Genomic DNA, 19,305 nt, shown 5'->3' with positions numbered 1-19,305 from the left:
TCTTTGTTGTTGTCACAGTTGGTGGTGTCTTTACTTCTGTGCCTTTTGGACTGGATCATGGCCTTACCCCTAAAGACACTGCTCCAACCAGTCCGTGCTACGGGAGCAGAAAATGATAAAATAGAAAAATCTGTCCTCAATTGTATTTATAAGGTAAACTTCTTTGCTTTATTATTGATTTGGTAACCAAGGGTTTATAAAATCTAAAGAAATAACATTTCTTAGTGTTTTCATTTAGACTAGGTATTTTATAAGAACATAAATTTATCTTACAGTACCTTGATAATTAAAAAGTAGTTTCTACAGTACACTGTTATATTATTGCCAGATTTTGAAAAGTCAGATCTTTGTTGAATATAAGCATCATTAGTTAAATTTTACTTCTTCTTCTTACGAGCTATTAAATTTTACTGTGATCAAAGAGCTAAGTTTTAAACTATTTAAAATTTTGTCAAGCTCTTGTATTACCAGTGGACTTCATTCTCTTTTTAATTTAATTTTTTTATTTTTACCGAAAAGGAAAACTTGTATGTTTCTCCCCTGTATTTTCAGGTATTACATGGATGTGTTTATGGAGCTCAGTGTTTTAGCAATCCAAAGTATTTTCCAATCAGCCTATCAGACTTGGCATCTGTAGATTATGATCCCTTTTTGCATTTGGAAAGTCTGAAAGAACCTGAACCTCTGCACTCTCCTGATTCAGAACGATCTTCTAAACTCCAACCAGTAACAGAAGGTAAATGGATTTTCTTCAGGACAGTATTGTTGTTTGGGTTCTCTCAAGGCATGATTTGAGGCCTTGGGTAGAAATGATGGGTGAGGATGGATAATACATACTTTACTTTGTAGTTGTTTACCTCACCATGTATATTACTGCAAATTTTATTTTCAGTTTAAGAAATAACTTTATATACACAATTGCTAAGATTACATGTGACGACATTCCCTTTATACTTCTAGCTAAGTTATTCTGATAAGTTATTTTTGATATTTTACTTTCTACATCATAGGATTTCTATAATTGAATAAGCGATTTAGCTTTGGAGTCTGACAGGCATGGTATTGAATTTTGACTCTCATATAGCTGAGTCACTATGTCTGTATTCTTATAAAGTGCGGATAATATTTATTCCCTCAAAGGGTCGTTTTAAGTACTAAATAAAATAATATGTATAAAACCTTTTGCACGGTTCTTGGTCCATAGTGAATTCAGTAAGGTATTTTAAAGCCACATTGCTTCTACATTCAGAGTTTGCTATTTGATATAAGGGTAAGGCAAAGATGTAAACAAATAACCTTATGAGTATAAAAATAAATGTGTATTCAGGATACAGAGGTAGCTCAGAGGAATCCAGTTTATTGAAGGGGCTAAGGAGGTGATATACATGATAAAATTAGTATGAAGAGCACTTTGACAATATTTTACAGGAGTTGGCAAATTATGGCCCACACCTGCCACCTGTTTCTATAGATAAGGTTTTATTGGGACATCTCCATGCTGTTCATTTATGTATCATTATGGCTGCTTTTGTACAAAAACAGTAATGTTGAGTAGTTGCGACAGAGATTTTGTGGCCCTAAAGCAGAAAATAATTTGGCCTCTTACAGAGAAGTTTGCTGATCTAGTATGTTAGACTGATTTGAGGGAAGTTAACTCAGAAATAAAGAGACAAATCAGGCTGTTGCAATAGTCCAACCAAGACTTGTTAAAGGCTTAAATTAGATAGATTTTCCCCGAACTAGATCAAGAACACAAGAGAGTTCAGAGGCTTGGGAGGGGAAATGAGGGCAGTGTTGGGAATGGTTTAATTCGGGGTGCCCATTGGATATTTGCATGAAGATATCTAGTGGACAGTTTCTTGTATATACAGGTCTAGATCTTAGCAGAGAGGAATATATATTTACGTTTGCGTGTGTTCTGAGGAGAAAAAGTTGGAAAGGAAGGAAAAACCGGAGAGAGTAATTTTCAGTAACAAAGAGAAAGATTTTTAAAAGATTGGCCAGCAGTATTAAATGATAGAAAGGGCAGGTATAAGACACTGACAAGTATGTCTGCTTTAGTTTCAGCAGAGAAGTAGGAGGCAGAAGCGGATGTCTGTGGGTTGAGGAATAAAAGGAGTTAAGGAAGTACTGTAGAGCCATCTGTCAAAACTACTCTTTGAAGAAGCTTGACTATTTTAAAAAAGAAAAGTGATAAAACAGTAGGTAAACTACAGGATGATTCGGGGTGAAGGGATTTTTTTAAGGATTAAGGGAGTTGAAATTAATTATTAGATGAAGAAGGTGAGCAGGAAGGTAGGAAGGTGATCAGCGTTAGAGTGAAGTGTTCCTGACATGTGAGCTGGAGAGTATAGGTGCTATCATTAGCCCTTCTTCTGAGACCAGGAAAAAGAAGATGGACGTAAACTAAGGGAATTAAGAGAAGTTTTTGAGGGCCTGAAAGAAAACGAAAACTACAAAGTTTTGTTTGCACCAGTCAACATTCAGTAAGGTGGATATGGCAGAAACACAAACTATGACTTTCAGAATATTGGTATATGTGTAACCATGGAATCTAAGCTTGGTAAGGATTGGCCTGATGCTAGGAAATGGCTAATAAATTGGAAGAAAATGGAGTGATCCAGTGAGTCAGAAAGTAGATGTGGTTGGTAATAAGTTAGAACAATGATTCTCAGCCTTGGCTTCACATTAGGATACTGATGCTCTCATCCTGTCAATAAAGATTTTGATATATTGATCTGGGATTACTGGGGTTTTTTAAAGCCTTGCAGGTGATGAATATGCAGCCAAAGTTGAAGACCACTTAAGGCAGTGGTTCTCAACCTTGGTTGCACATTAGAATCACCTGAGAATCTTTTTAAAATCCTGATTTCTGGGTCCTATCCTCCGGAAATTCTGTTTCTTTGTTATGGGGTGGGGCCACAACATTAGTAACAAAGAAACAGAATTTCTGGAGGATGAGGCCCAGAAATCAGGATTTTAAAAAGATTCCCAGGTGATTCTAATGTGCAGCCAAGGTGGAGAACCACTACTGACTTAAGGGAATCAGTATGTTAGGACAGTGGTTTCTAAAGTGAGTTTTTAAGCAGTGAAACTTCTTCAAATAAATTTCACAAGGAAGCCCAGTTTGTAAAACTTTTTAAAGTAGAGCTGCAGCAGTATAGTGGCTGGGATCCTACCAACTTCTGTCCTATCCATCTCCAAGGACTCTACAAAACAAAATTAAAAGAAGAGTTTGAGTTTTAAAGGCAGAGTAGTTATAAATGATTAAAACATCTAAGATGTGATCATGATAGTATTTTGAGTAGACCACAAGTTGGTAATAGTTTGTCTACCACACAGTATACAAATGAGATAGTTCAGATATAATAGAGATATACTGGACAGTACAAAATATTTAGACAATAATTAATATCTCAACTTATAATTATTTTTCTAGATTTGGCATAGTAATAAAATAGAGTGTTTATTTTATCTAAAAACAAAGTTATATGAAAAAGTTAGTTGCCTTTTGCATTAAAAATATATTTTTCAATTAAAATTGACATTCACTATTATTTTATACTAGAGGCCCGATGCACGAAACTTCGTGCAAGAATAGGCCTTCCTTCCCCCGGCTGCCAGCACCAGCTTCCCTCTGGCACCCGGGACACGGGCTTCCCTCCTCCAGCTGCCAGCAGGTACCCGGAACCCGGGCCGGCTTTCCCAGGACCGCCCGCAGGCGCCTGGGACCCGGCTGGCTTCCCTCCAGCCCCAGCTTTGTCAGGAAGGACGTCTGGAATGACGTCCAGAAGACATCGGTCTAATTAGCATATTACCCTTTTATTATTATAGATTAGTTTCAGGTGTACAGCATGGTGGTTAGAAAATTTTAATTTACAGAGTGATCCCCCCCCAGTATTTCAAGTACCCACCTAGCACCATTCTTAGTTATTATATTGTTGACTATATTCCCTGTGCTATACTTTACATCCCCATAACTATTTTATAACTACCGGTTTGTACTTCCTAATCGCTTCACCTTTTTCACCCGGTCTCCCAACCCCCTCCACTCTGGTAACTATAAATTTATTTTCTGTTGTCTGTGAGTCTGTTTCTGTTTCCTTATTTTGTTCTTTAGAGTCCTCATATAAGTGAAATCACATGGTATTTGTTTCTCTGACTATATATATATGGTATTTGTTTCTCTGACTTATTTCACTTAGCATAATACTCTCTAGGTCCATCTATTCTGTCAGAAATTGTAAGATTTCATTCCTTTTTATGACCGTGTGTGTGTGTGTGTGTGTGTGTGTGTGTGTGTGTACGTGTACACTAGAGGCCCGGTGCACGAAATTCTTGCACTCGGGGCGGGGTCCCTCAGCCTGGCCTGCGCCCTCTTGCAGTCCGGGAGCCCTAGGGGGATGTCCGACTGATGGCTTAGTGCTGCCTTCGAGGCAGGAGAGGCTCCCGCCACCGCCGCTTTGCTCACCAGCTGTGAGCCTAGCTTCTGGCTGTGGGAGCGCACTGACCACCAAGGGGCAGCTCCTGTGTTGAGCGTCTGCCCCTTGGTAGTCAGTGCGCACCATAGCGACCGGTTGTTCTGCTGTTTGGTTGATTTGCATATTAGCCTTTTATTATATAGGATATCTCAGCTGTTTTTATCCACTCATCTATTGGTGGGCACAGTTTTTGCATTTTTAAAGGTGTAAAATGATAAAAGTTTAATTAAGGGCAGTGTAGTGTATTTCTTAAACAGTGAAATAAATGGTTTACTATGTAAAGGGAAGTTTTATTGTATTTCATACCAAATTTACTCTACTGTTAACAGTCACTTTAAAGACACAAAGGTAAAAGTTTAAGTAGATGAACTTTACATTGGTACCAGATATTCTGTGGAATACTATTCTAAATGTATTCAGTTATTCCCTTTGGACTTTCTTAAAGGTATTAAGGGCCAGATAAATGCAGAAGCTTTTAGGAACAGCTGTGAACTAACAGCAGGTGATTCTGTGATCTGTGGTGACTACATGCTGCATTTTGGGTTTTTTAATGTGGAGAAAATGACTAATCATTGTGCCCTTGTCTAAGGCATGCTTCATCATCTTCAAGTACTTTTTTGGCCAAAGATTTCTAAACATAAAGTGTCCCTAATAAGCTCAGTATTGGATTGAACAAGTCTGATTTCAGAACTATTGGCAGGAGTAGCTGTAATTATTAAATTTACTAAAGAATAAAGAAAGGTAGTGAAGTTGGCTTTTTGTCAAATGGCAGTAGTCTTATTAGCGAAAAGTCATCATTTGCAGAGTCGGAGTGAAAGGAGGCTCCAAAGAATTCATTCTGTCCTAATTATAGTTTCACCTATACATATTATGCAAAGCTAATATTTAAAGCATTTGCCAAAATTAACTTCCTCTGCATGTTCTATTAGAGTGCAGTGAATTGCAGCAGCTTTTTATGTCTTGTTGCTTTTGTATGCCATAATAATCTGTAATTATGGGTTTGCTGCAAATGCTGTTAGGTTTGTTTAATCTGACAATCTGAAAAGACAACCCTGAATAGACTTTTTAAATGAATGCTGGTTACACAAAGCCTGAGCAGCATTGATATCTTCATTTTGCATATTCTCACAAGGCCAGTTAGTTTAGAATTTCATTTTGAATTTCTAAATTAGGGCATTTCATACATTTTCTTTATATCTAAGCATATTTATAGAAGAGAGATATGTTCTATAGTTTATAAATCTAAACAAATCTATCCTCCCAATTAAAATGTTGAGAGATTTTTATCATTTTGTATTTACATATTCTAAATTTAGAGAAACTACCAAAGAAAGAAAATGCTTTTGCCTATATCTGAAATCTAAATGTATTTTTAATATGAATAATATTAATAATTATGACAGATTTGTGAATAAAGTCATTTATATTGCATGCCCACTAATAATTCCTTTGGGAAGAGAGTCTATAGATGGACTGGTACCTGAACTTAGGTATTTATGATTTAGGGAAAGAGCTGGCTCATTCCTACAGTTTATTTATAAGCAGGTTTTAAAAAGGAACGCATAAAACCTATGTTATTTAGAATGCTCTCAAAATTGAAGGATTTATATTATTTTGTTATATTTAACTTTGTCTATGAGTTTTCAGTTTGTTTTTACAAAAAGTCTGTTATTCTTAGAGAAAAAATGGGTCTTAAAAAGAGTTTATGTAATTGTCCATGATCACAGAGCAAGTCAGAGACAACATCAAGAATTCTCTATTTTCTGTGATCTATTTCTATTAAATTATACTCTCTTGCTTCTGCAAAAATGATTCTCTGCTTAAATAAAACAAGTCACACCTGGCTGATGTGGCTAAGTGGTTAAGTGTCAACCCATCCACCAAGAGGTCCCAGGTTCAATTCCTGGTCAGGACACATGCCCAGGTTGCAGGCTCTATCCTCAGTGGAGGCCATGCAGGAGGCAGCTGATCAGTGTTTCTCTCTCTCCTTCCATCTCTCTCTCTCTCTCTCTTTGTTCTTGTTTCTCTAAAAATCAGTAAAACGTATTTTTTTAAAAAATTTTAAAACAAAGGTCCATGGGTCCTAATTAACATGTGAGGTTTACTCATCTGTAAACTTGCAAAAGGAATGCTCTCTAGAGAATTTGAATCAGAAAGAACTGTTGTTCCCATTGCCCTGGTTTAGCTAGAAACAAAGATAATTTGCTTCTGTGTTGAAAACAAACAAAAAATACATGTCACCTTTGTAAGGTTATCATTCAAAATGAAAAAGAAAATAAAGAACAGAAAAGTATTTTGCTACATCAAAAATTTTTAAATCTTTAATTATGTTTTATTACCATCCTACCTAATAAAAGAGAAACATGGTAATTAGCGTACGACCGCTACCCTTCCCATTGGCTAATCAGGGTGATATGCAAATTAACTGCCAGCCAAGATGGCGGCTGGCAGCCAGGCAGCTTGAAACTAACATGAGGCTTGCTTGCTTCAGTGACGGAGGACTCCAACGTTCCCCGCCTGCCTTGCCGGCCTCTGAGCTTGCAGTTTGAAACATTGTAACAAATATAGAAGCTAAACAAAACCCCAGAAACCTGCTTTCAGCGAGCTGGGAATCTCAGAGCTGGAGTTATACATTGTTTCGATTATAGAACACAAACAAACCAGATACCTGCTTTCAGCAGGGGAAGCCTCAGAGCTGGAGCCAGAGCTAAAGCTGACCCAGAATAAAAAAGAAAAAAAAGAAAAAAAGGAGCAGTTGGGAGCTTCAATCACCCACCAGCCTGAAAACAGCCCTCAGCCCCTCACCCAGACTGGCCAGGCACCCCAGTGGGGACCCCCACCCTGAAGGGTGTATGACCAGCTGCAAACAGCCATCATCCCCTCATCCAGGCTGGCCAGGCACCACAGTGGGGACCCCCACCCTGAAGGGTGTGTGACCAGCTGCAAACAGCCATCATCCCCTCACCCAGGCTGGCCAGGCACCCCAGTGGGGACCCCCACCCTGATCCAGGACACCCTTCAGGGCAAACCAGCCAGCCTCACCCATGCACCAGGCCTCTATCCTATATAGTAAAAGGGTAATATGCCTCCCAGCACCGGGATCAGCGGAGCCGAGAGGCCTCCCGGCACGGGGATCAACGTGACAGGGGGCAGCGCCCAAACCCCCTGATTGCCCTGCAGCTCTGTGTGTGACAGGGGGCGGGGCCACAACCTCCTGCCCTGCTCTTTTCGTGACGGGAAGGCGCCCCAACCTCCTGATCAGCCCTGCTCTGTGCCTGATAGGGGGGAGCTCCCCAACCCCCTGATCTCCCTGCGGCTCTGTGTGTGACAGGGTGCGGCGTTCCCCCCCCCCCCAAGGGCCCTGCTCTGTGTGTGACAGGGTAGAGCCATAACCTCCCCATTGGCCCTGCCCTGAGTGTGAGAGTGGCGGCACCCCAACCCCCTGATCAGCCCTGCTCTGTGTGTGACAGGGGGCGGTGCCCCAACTCCCCTATCGGCCCTACTCTGTGAGTGACAGGGGGGAGCTCCTCAACCCCCTGATTGACCCTGCTCTGTGCATGACAGGGTACGGAGCCCCAACCCTCCTAATGGGCCCTGCTCTGTGCGTGACAGGGGGCAGCACCCCAACCCCCTGATTGGCGCTGCTCTGTGCGTGACGGGGTGGTGCTGCAACCTCCCTATCGACCCTGCCTTGAGTGTGACAGGCGGTGGTACCCTGAGTGTGACTGAGGGTGGCATGGCAACCTCCCAGTCTGCCCTGCTCTGTGCATGATAGGGGGCGGCACCCCAACTCCCCAATCGGCCCTGCCTTTAGCCTGACCAGGGGCTGCACCTAGGGATTGGGCCTGCCCTCTGCCCCCCGGGAGCAGGCCTAAGCCAGCAGGGCGTTATCTCCCGAGGGGTCCCAGACTGCGAGAGGGCACAGGCCGGGCTGGGGGACCCCCCCGCCCCGAGTGCACAAATTTTTGTGCACCGGGCCTCTAGTCTGTATATATAAAAGCCTAAGCTACCGGCTGACCAGCCAGTAGCTATGATGCACACTGACCACCAGGGGGAAGACACTCAACACAGGAGCAGAAACTGGCATGGAAACATGGAACAGACTGATGAATCTCATAGGAAAGGGGGGAAGGAGGAAGGGAGGAGGGCGGGAAGAGAGTAACCAAAGATCTTATGTGCATACTAGAAGTTCGGTGCATAGATCTGTGCACCGGGGGGGTCCCTCGGCCTGGCCTGTGCCCTCTGCAATCCAGGACCCCTTGGGGGATGTTGGACTGCTGGTTTCAGCCTAGTCCCTGCAGGCCAGGCCAAGGGACCCACTGGTGCACTAATCCGTGCACCAGGCTCTAGTTTAAAATAAGTTTAGTCTTATTTAAATGAGTGTTTTCAGTTGATAATGGCCATATATTTAAAAATTTATGCTAGTAATGCTTTTTGAAGTTACTGTACACAGAAAAAATTGAGTTCAGTGTTTGCATATGTCACAGTGATTTGCCAAAAGAAAAGGCAGTTGAACAAAAGAAAAAAATGTGGAAGTCAGAGTTTTGGTAAAGATGGAAATAACACTGCGCTGGGAAGCAAAAGACTAGTACTAATAAAAATCTTCTATAGAAAACAGGCATATCGCTTAACTTCTGTGAACCTATTTGTCCTCAGATACAAAATAAGTACTGGCTAATGTATCTGTAAGGCCCCTTATAGTGTTAATATTTATTATACTCTAAGTTGTAATTAGAGAAGAAAAAGCAAGCTACCCCTCTGTTTCTCATCAGTTAGTGACATATCTTTTTACTTTGCTTATAGTCTTGAAAATGTAGAACTGAATTATGGTTAATTATTTAGTGTTGTTCTCTAGTGTTGGATAACTGATTTTCGAAACTAGCCATAAATATAATGGCTGGAACAGCTCAGTGTAATTGAGTTTTTAAGTAAATTGAAAAATGTTCATATGTACATCTATGTAGACGTAAAACTTGATTGATAATGGAAGAAGATTGAAATTTTGATGCTTGGCAACATTTCAAAATCAGCCATAGCCCAAGCAAAGAAAACTGTTCTTTTATAGAGTGGAATAATGGAGATGATGTTATTAATATTAGTGGTTGTTTTGTTGCTAACTCTGCCTATACCCAGTGGTGTTCTGAATCTTTATGGCTATAGCCTTAAAAATGTAACTGTTCTCTCTTGCCTTTTTTTTTATTGTTATTAATCTTCACTCCATTTTTTTCCATTAATTTTTTAGAGAGAGTGGAAGGGAGGGATAGAGAGGGAAAGAAACATCAATTGGTTGCCTCTTGCTCGTGCTTGATCTGGGCCAAGGATTGAACCTGCAACCCATGTATATGCCCTTGACCCGAAATCGAACCTGCAACCCTCCTGTGCATGGGCTCACACTCTAACCATTTGGCAACACCTGCCAGAGCTCTCTTGCCTTTTTTTATAAAGTAATCACCAGCAATGCACAAGCTAGTCTCCTTTTAAACTTTTAAAATTGGTTTTATTGAGATATAATTTACATAAACTAAGATGTATCCTTTTTTTTTATTTAATCCTCACCTGAGAATATTTTTCCATTGATCTTTTAGAGAGAGGGAAAGACAGAGAGATACATTGATGTAAGAGAAACACATTGATCGGTTACCTCCTGCACGCGCCCCAACCAGGGCCCGGGCCAGGGAGGAGCCTGCAACCAAGGTTCGTGCCCTTGACCAGAATCGAACCCGGGACCCTTTGGTCTGCCGGCCAATGCTCTGTCCACTGAGCCAAACTAGTTAGGGTAGATTTATCCTTTTTTCATGTAGTAATTTTACTATATATTGATTATGTTTGTGGTTACACAGTTCTATACAGTTACCAAAATTCATCACAAAGTACACTTAAAATTAAGGAATTTATTGAATATAGATAATACTTTTATCAACCTATATTTATTCTAGCAGCTAGACTATAGTATTCCCAAATGATTAACTTCCAGAATATAAACAATACTCTGATCACTCTAAATCCAGAGACACAATCATTCTGAATCATGTCTATAACTAAGACCAGAATACTGTAAACACACACACAACCAACCAAAGTTCTCTTCCTACATAAATGATTAGTACTTATTTACCACAGGCAGCTCTCCTTCCATCTCCTAGGTAAAAAGTGTCAAGATAAACATCACTAAATTGTCCCCATTTCTTGACACCACTCATTCCAAAATTGGTTTCCACATCAACCCTCCTTAGAATGACACTAGCATTCTTGGACTAGTGGACTTTGACAAGTTATTGTCTATCTCTCCTTCTTTCTTCCTCCCTTTCCACCTCTTTCTGTGTTCTCTGTCTTCTTTGTCCCCTCTCTCTTTCTTTAGGTGCTGCCATTAGGCACCCTGCCTTTTCAGGCCTCATATTGCAATGTTTTTTGAGTTTTTTTCTTTTTTACTGTTTCCTATGATTTTTTTTTTTAAGTTACTCACATGGGTATGCTCCTTATCAATTTGCTTTCTCTAATGTGCGTAAGCAAGGGGGGAAAATGCTTCTTACATACAACTAACTGCTCAGACTAGACCACAATGTCCTGAAGGATACCTTAGGAGAGAAAAAACATGTGCAGGGCCATAAAATATTTTTTTCTTTAAAATAAAGCTTCCTTATCATATACTGGCTACACTCACTGTTTAAATTGATCACAACTCTTAAAGTTTAGTAAAAGATCACTTTTCTCTGAAACTTCTACATCATTGATAAAAGCCATAATTAAGTGAAATTTAAGGCATGCTGCAAACTGTTCTGAATCTGCTCATGAGATAAACTTATCAGTTGGATTTCATTGGCTTTCTAATCTGTGTGCTAAGTGATTTCAAGTGATTTCTAATACTTTTGATCCTTCTTTTAAGGTATGATGCACATTTAAAGACTTCGGTTTAAATTAAGAATCCATAAGCAAAAATTTCAAAAAGGGCTCTTTATAAAATTAACAGCAAAACTTCACTAAAGAACAGTTTCGTTATTCGCCATCATTTCTGTAATATAATGTAAATTGGAAATAATAATTACTGAAGTATTTGAGTGTGATTTTGATAATGTCCCTATTTGTTGTCCAGTGTCTCATTGTCATATGACATCCTAGGAAGCAACAGTATTCCCACTCACTTATTTTTTTTTATTCTAGTGAAAACTCAAATGCAACAAGGATTAATTTCTATAGCTGCTCGTACTGTTATTACACATCTGGTAAATCACTTGGGCCATTATCCAATGAGTGGTGGTCCTGCTATGTTAACAAGTCAGGTGTGTGAAAATCATGACAATCATTACAGTGAAAGTACTGAACTTTCTCCTGAACTCTTTGAGAGTCCAAATATCCAGTTCTTCGTGTTGAACAATACAACCTTAGTGTCCTGTATTCAGATCAGATCAGAAGAGAGTATACCTGGAGGAGGTTTATCTGCTGGTCTTGCATCAGCCAATTCAAATGTCAGAATCATAGTACGTGATCTTTCTGGAAAATATTCATGGGATTCTGCCATCCTATATGGACCACCTCCTATAAGTGGCTTCTCAGAACCTGCATCTCTCATCCTTTCATTGTCTCACCAAGAGAAGCCAGAAGAGCCACCTAGATCTAACGAATGCTTAGAAGATATAACAATAAAAGATGGGATTTCCTGTCAGTTTAAAAGATTTAGAGAAACTGTACCAACTTGGGATACAATCAGAGATGATGAAGATGTTCTTGATGAACTTTTGCAGTATTTAGGTGTAACCAGTCCTGAATGCTTACAGAGAACTGGAATTTCACTTAATATTCCTGCTCCACAACCTGTGTGCATTTCTGAAAAACAGGAAAATGATGTTATTAATGCTATCCTTAAGCAACATACAGAGGAAAAAGAATTTGTTGAGAAACACTTTAATGACTTAAACATGAAAGCTGTGGAACAAGATGAACCAGCACCTCAAAAGCCTCAGTCAGCATTTTATTATTGCAGATTGCTTCTTAGTATATTGGGAATGAATTCCTGGGACAAAAGGTAAGAATAAAGCAGAAGTTTTTCTTAATTTATTTTTATACATTAGCTTATTTATCTTTTGATCAAGCATTTTAGTCTCTGTTCTCTTCCTCACTATCTGACTTAGAAATTAGAGGGCATATAATTGAAAATAATCCTATTTTTCCAACCTTCACGGAAGCTAATAGGAAAAACTTTATTCTTATTCATAACACTTCTGATACTAAATGTGTGGGTTTTCCACACCATGCAGTTCCAACACTGCCTGGAGTTAACACAGACCTGAAGACTGTCCCCACTGTGGGCCACCCATACTCTGACTAACCAGCTGTAAATCGGGTTCCCATAACCCCTTCCTTGGATTCGATAATTAGCTCTAATGACTCCGAAACTTTTACTTAACACTTACCAGTTTATTATAAAGGATAGTTAAAGGATACATATAGCCAGATGAAGAGGTACATAGGGTGAGGTCTGGAAGGGTCCCATGTGTAGGAGCTTCTGTCTCTGTGGAGTTGGGAGTGTGCTTACCTCCCAGAACATTGAATGTGTTCTCCAACCTCGAAGCTCTGTGAGCCCCATAGTTAGAGATGTTTATGGAGCTTCATCATATGGCCGTATTGATATTCACTCAATCTCCAGCCTTAACCCCTACTCCGAGGTAGAGCTGAAAGTTCCAACTTTTTTGTTTTGTTTTTTAATTTATCTTCATTATTGAACGTATTACAGATATCCCATTTGTCCCCCCATTGATCCCACTCCTGCCCCCTCCCCAGGCCTTCACCATACTATTGTCCATGGATTATGCATATAAGTTCTTTGGTTAATCTCTTCCCACTTCCCCACCCACACCCACCCCAAGATTCATCAGTCTGTTCCATGCTTCTATGTCTCTGGGTCCTCTCTGTTCATCAGTTTATTTTGTCATTAGATTCCACATATAAGTGAGATCCTGTGCTACTTGTCTTTCTCTGATTGGCTTATTTCACTTACCAACCTTTTAATCATGGTTACTCTTTCTGGTGACAAGGCCTCATCCTGAAGTTATCCAGGAGCCCACCAAGAGTCACCTTTTTAGAACAAAAGCTCTCCAATTACCCAGGAAATCCTAAGGGATTTAGGAACTCTGTGAAGATGTTCCTGTCACCTCCATCATGGGAAATTTACAAGGGTTTTAGGAGCTCTATGTCAGGGACTGAGGGTAGAGCCAAATATATATTTCTTCTTATTTCACAGAAGCCTCACAAATTTTTTTTAGACAAATACTAATATGATCCTTTCTTGTTTCTATCAGAGGAATTAACTCAAGATTTAACATCAAATCAAGAAAAGAATCTGGATATCATTTTTTTTTTATGCATGTTGTAAAAACTTGCAATCAACACACAAAGTATTCAAGTAAGTTAGGTAGGAGTTAAATGAAAAGGCATTACATAGACTTAAATAAGAAGACCCAGATTGGAGTCACTTAAACTTGGAGGAAGTAACTCCCAACTAACATAATGGTGAGGATTAAATTAGTTAATGAACGTAAAGTACTAAAATTGTACACTGGTATAAAGCGCTATTAATATACATTTAATTTTTAAATTTATATGAAACTGAAAACTGTAGGAAAATAGAAGAAGCATCATTTAATTTATTGCTTCTGTTCAATTTGTAGTAGGTGGGAAGATATCGGTAGATGATTTAATCTTAAATTCACATGCATGTGAAGCATTGAAATGGAGTTCTACTTGCTTACTTAGTGTTTAACTTGCTTTAAACCCTTCCATTTATTAGAAGGCAATATCCTCTGCCTTATGGGAAAGCCACATTATATCAGGAACAAATTTGCCTTATGGTATGTCCAAATATAGTTAATTGCCACTCGTATAAATGCATTCTGCTCTTTTAGTATAGAATGGTCGGTATTATCTCAAGAAAAATTAAAGGTCAGGAGGCTGTATTTTACCTCAGCAAGCATTGATTTCGTGATTATAATTTGTACATATAGGCCCTGGCCAGGTAGGTCAATTGGTTAGAGCACTGTTCCCATGCACCATGGTTGACAGTTTGATCCCCAGTCAGGGCACATACAGGAATCAACCAATGAATGCTTAAGTAAGTGGAACAACAAATCGATGTCTGTCTCTGTCTCTCTCTCTGTCTCTATTTCTCTATCTTCCCTCCCTATTTCTCCCTTCCTCTCTCTAAAAATCAATAAATATTAAAATTAAAATAAACAATTTGTAAATACAGTAATCCCCCCTTATCTGAAGTGGATAAGTTCCAAGACTCCCAGTAGATGCCTAATATGGGATAGTGCTACATAACTACATATATATGGAGTATTTTTTCATATGTATTACATATATATGGAATATTTTTTCATATACACACACACACACACACACACATATATATATATATATATATATATATATATATATATATACACACACACACACATATACGTATATAGACATACCTTTAAATAGTTTAATTTTTAACTTAGGCACAGTAAGAGATTAACAATAACTAATAGTAAAATAATACTGTAAACAAAGTTATGTGAATGTGGTTTCTCTGTCTCTGATAACCGAAGTGACTATTAAGTGACTGACAGGTAGGGTATACAATGTGGATACACTGGACAAAGGGATAATTCATGTCCCAGGCAAGATGAAGCTGGACAGTGAGATTTCATCATGCTACTCAAAATGGCATGCAAACTTTATGAATTGTTTATTTCTATAATTTTCTATTTAATGTTTTCATACCTCAGTTGACCACTGGTAACTGAAACCAGGATAAAGGGCAGGGGAGACTACTGCATTTTGTACCTATAGAACATATTTTAGTAAAACTTATACATACATTTTTACATGTAAAAAATACAATATAAATCAAGGAAGAAAGCAAATTCCATCTATATTACACATGCTTACTTGGTAATGATTTCGATGTTGAGAATATTTTATTTCTCATGAGGAAAAAACTTTCTAACCTAAGGAAACTCTTGAGAAGGAATCTACAAGTATTTTTATTTCTTTCTTTTTTTTTTTTCTGGATATGAGTTTGGGAAGCTCACAGCATCTGCAAAGAAAAATGAAATAGATAATGATCCACTGATAGAAATATATGAGGGTCTGGGTAGAAATATGTTTCTTTTTTGAAAAATATTTTTTTTCATTGATTTCAAGAGAGGAAGGAAGAGGGAGAGAGAGAGACACACATCAATGATAAGAGAGAATCATTCATTGATCAGCTGCCTCCTGCATGCCCCCTACTGGGGATCAAGCCCGCAACCCAGACATGTGCCCTTGACCAAAATCAAACCCGGGACCCTTCAGTCTGTAGGCCTTATTCACAGCCAAACCAGCTCGGGCCTTACTTGTTTTTTAAGGTCTGTTCTCCTTTGTGTTAGAAGTATGATAAGGCAAGTCAACTATCAAGAATTGCATTAGTAGAATAGAAAATATTTCTGGGACTGCCATGTCACTCACTGCAAAGGTGACGAAAATGTTTATAAATTTATCTGTTTAGGAGGAACTTTCATCTCCTAAAGAAAAATGAAAAACTACTTAGAGAACTTAGGAACTTGGATTCAAGACAGTGGTAAGTTGTTGGAAAATCTCAAATTTATAACTGTCAACTGTCAGCTATTTCTCTGTTTGTATAAATAGTACTGTTTTGCTGAGTTACAATTTTCTGAGCAGAAACTGTATTTTATACCTTAGAAATAATAAACTTTTAAATGAAAATATCAAAATGTTAGGTATATTTGAATTATTTACACCTTTTTTATGCATTTCAGAATCATCTTTTGAATTACAGAAATTTAATTGAACCTATAAATTTATTTGTTTGTTTTCCCATACTTAGACGGCGCAAATATACCTTTTTGATTAGTCTAAGAGGCCCCAATTGAAATGACTGGTGAATACAAGCTAGTACCTAACAAAAAATATGAATGGCATAAAGAAAATGGATATAGTTGGTTTTACTGCTATAAATCTGATTTCTCTTTAAGCCCTTGGATATGCCTTATGGTATATCCAAATACAGTTAATTGCCACTGTGAACCAGGTGGTCACAATTCGATTCCCGGTCAGGGCAAATGCCCAGGTTGCAAGCTGGATAATGTGGATTTTTATGCATAAAACCCCATTATAACATCGTTTCCTGGTGTATCTGGATAAAATTTAATGGGAAACCAGTACTAGAAGCAACAAAATATTACTTAACTGAAATTCGCATAGGGTTAATCCATGTATATGTGCTACTTTCCTTTCTAGATTCAAAAAAATGAAATTTTTGGATAGGTGCTTTTGGGTACTATAACTAGAAATTCATTAATAAAGCGGCACTTTGGATATCATCATTATTAAGAATACCTGTATTTCTTTTTTTTTAAGTATATTTTTATTGATTTCAGAGAGGAAGGGATAGGGAGAGAGAGATAAAAACATCAATGATGAGAGAGAATCATGGATTGGCTGCCTCCTGCGCGGCCCACACTGGGGATCAAGCCCGCAACCCGGGCATGTGCCCCGACCGGAAATCGAACCCTGACCTCCTGGTTCCTAGGTTGATGCTCAACCACTGAGCCAGGCCAGCTGGGCAAATACCTGTATTTCTTAGATCTAAAATTTACAGCCTCCTTAACATCCACATTTCTCACTCTCACATTTTAACTCAACTGGGGTTTTATACTTCGATATCTCCAGTTATTTACTTTTACTTTTCCCACAATAAATATGCCCATCCACCTCTGATTTCACTTGCCTTTCTGTCCAGCAAATTCACACACTGTCACCTACTTTTAAAATGCCATATTTAAGACCCTAAAAACTGTTCTATATTTGACTTTATATATATGGCAGTAATCAATTCTATAATCAGAATCTATTTTTTTTTTTTATTGATTTCAAAGAGGAAGGTAGAGGGAGACAGAGATAGAAACATCAATGATGAGAGAGAATCATTGATTGGCGAACTCCTGCACACTCCTACTGGGGATCCAGCCTGCAACCTGGGCATTTGTCCTGACCAGGAATCTAATTGTGACCTCCTGGTTCATAGGTCTACATTCAACCCCTGAGCCACACTGGCCAAGCCAGAATCATTTTTGATATGTATTTTCTCTACTCCTAGGCAGCAGTACATTACTAGAGAAAATTATCAAACCAGTGTGATATAAAGCCTTACTGTAGATTAATACTTCTTTACTTCAACCGTCTTCCCAACTGTTCGTCAAATTTCTTATTCCTGTTCACTCAAACCCTTCATTATTGTCAAAAGGTCTCTTTCTTCTAACTTCACTAAGAATTCAGTTCAAATGTTTGACCTCCCGTATGAAAGACAGTGTGCTAGAACAGCAGTTCTTAACCTTTATTTAGTCTTCCTCCACACATTCACATTTGACACACATTAGTCTCATGAATTAAACCCAGTGATTTCTGACAACTGGGGAACTAGTTTGAAACAAGCCCTCCACCATGCCATCACTACATATATTACAGAAATGCAATTACATACCCAGAAATGGAATCACTGGGTCATGAGGCAGTTCCATTTTTTATCCTTCCAAGTTATAGTCTATCTCTTCATGTCTATTACTACCAAATTTATGCAATAGTATAATCTTTATTCGTTTCCTTAATTCCTAACTGATAGGTGCTTTTAAAAAAATCTTTCCTTAGAATGATCTTTTTAAAATAATGTTTCATTCAGGTCTTTCCCACATCAAACACTCCGCCTTACATCTGTGTCTGTTTAAAATTTCTATGTTGAACCATCTTCTCTTCTCTTTCAGTTTCAGAAAAGCCTCCCCGCCCCCCATCTATATTTTTCCTTCTCACCTTCTCTGCCTGCTCTGGATCTTCAAAAAGTTATCTTTTTTACCTTGATTTTCTACTTACTCCTCTTACCATATGCATGTTTGTAATCTGCCTTTAAAGAAAACAAAACTTCCCTGTTACTATCCTTCCAAGTTATAGTCTATCTCTTTATGCCTATTACTACCAAATTTATGGAATAGTATAATCTTTATTCGTTTCCTTAATTCCTAACTGATAGGTGGAAGGAAAGTTTTTTAAAAAACTTTCCTTAGAATGATCTTTTTAAAATAATGTTTCATTTCTTTGGCTATTATAAAACAAAAATAAACCATATATTTATAAAACTATTGTTAACAATTGCTTATGTATTTTCATTCTTTTTTGATAGACATATACTTATGATTTTTTTATTTTACAAAACTGGAATCATAGTAATATATAGTAATCTTTTTTTAAATTTATATTATATTGTAAACATTTTTCTCAGCCATTTTGATATTCTTCAAAAAATTTTTTTATGATGCTCAGTTATTGGACATTTAATTTTTTTAAAATGTCTTACCCTATAGTAGATTTCTAGAAATACAATTATTAGGCCAAAGCATACTAATTTCTAGTGTTACCAACATTGTATAAGAATACCTATATAACTTCAGCCTCACCATATACGTAAAATTATATGGTATTTGTCTTTCTCTGACTTACTACACTTAAGTCCTTATATGCTGTTGCATATGGTAAGATTTTATTCTTTTTTATGGCTAAGTAATATTCCATTGTATATATGTACCACATCTTTATTCAATTATCTATTGATGGGCACTTGGGCTGCTTCCAAATCTTGGGTCTTGTAAATAACACTGCAGTGAACATGGGAGTGCATATTCCTTCGAATTACTGTTTGGGGTTTCTTCAATTACATACCCAGAAATGGAATCATTGGGTCATGAGGCAGTTCCATTTTTTATTTTGGGAACCTCCACACTGTTTTTCATAGTGG

The 19,305-nt window shown here is 38.2% G+C and overlaps 1 protein-coding gene across 2 annotated transcripts in view; it reads left to right on the top strand.

The window, feature by feature from the left end:
• The window catches only part of RALGAPA1 (Ral GTPase activating protein catalytic subunit alpha 1), a 275,949-nt gene that overhangs the window by 162,303 nt on the left and 94,341 nt on the right, over positions 1–19,305 (top strand). For both annotated transcript variants that reach the window (XM_059710675.1, XM_059710684.1), the window contains 4 exons: positions 19–153; positions 553–736; positions 11,640–12,501; positions 16,009–16,080. In XM_059710675.1, coding sequence (XP_059566658.1) covers positions 19–153; positions 553–736; positions 11,640–12,501; positions 16,009–16,080 — 1,253 coding nt within the window. The remainder of the gene's footprint in view (positions 1–18; positions 154–552; positions 737–11,639; positions 12,502–16,008; positions 16,081–19,305) is intronic.

Source organism: Myotis daubentonii, chromosome 1, assembly GCF_963259705.1.
Source record: "Myotis daubentonii chromosome 1, mMyoDau2.1, whole genome shotgun sequence".
NCBI lineage: Eukaryota > Metazoa > Chordata > Mammalia > Chiroptera > Vespertilionidae > Myotis > Myotis daubentonii.
The sequence above is the reverse complement of the archived record's forward strand: the minus strand, read 5'-3'. Positions and strand labels throughout refer to the sequence as shown.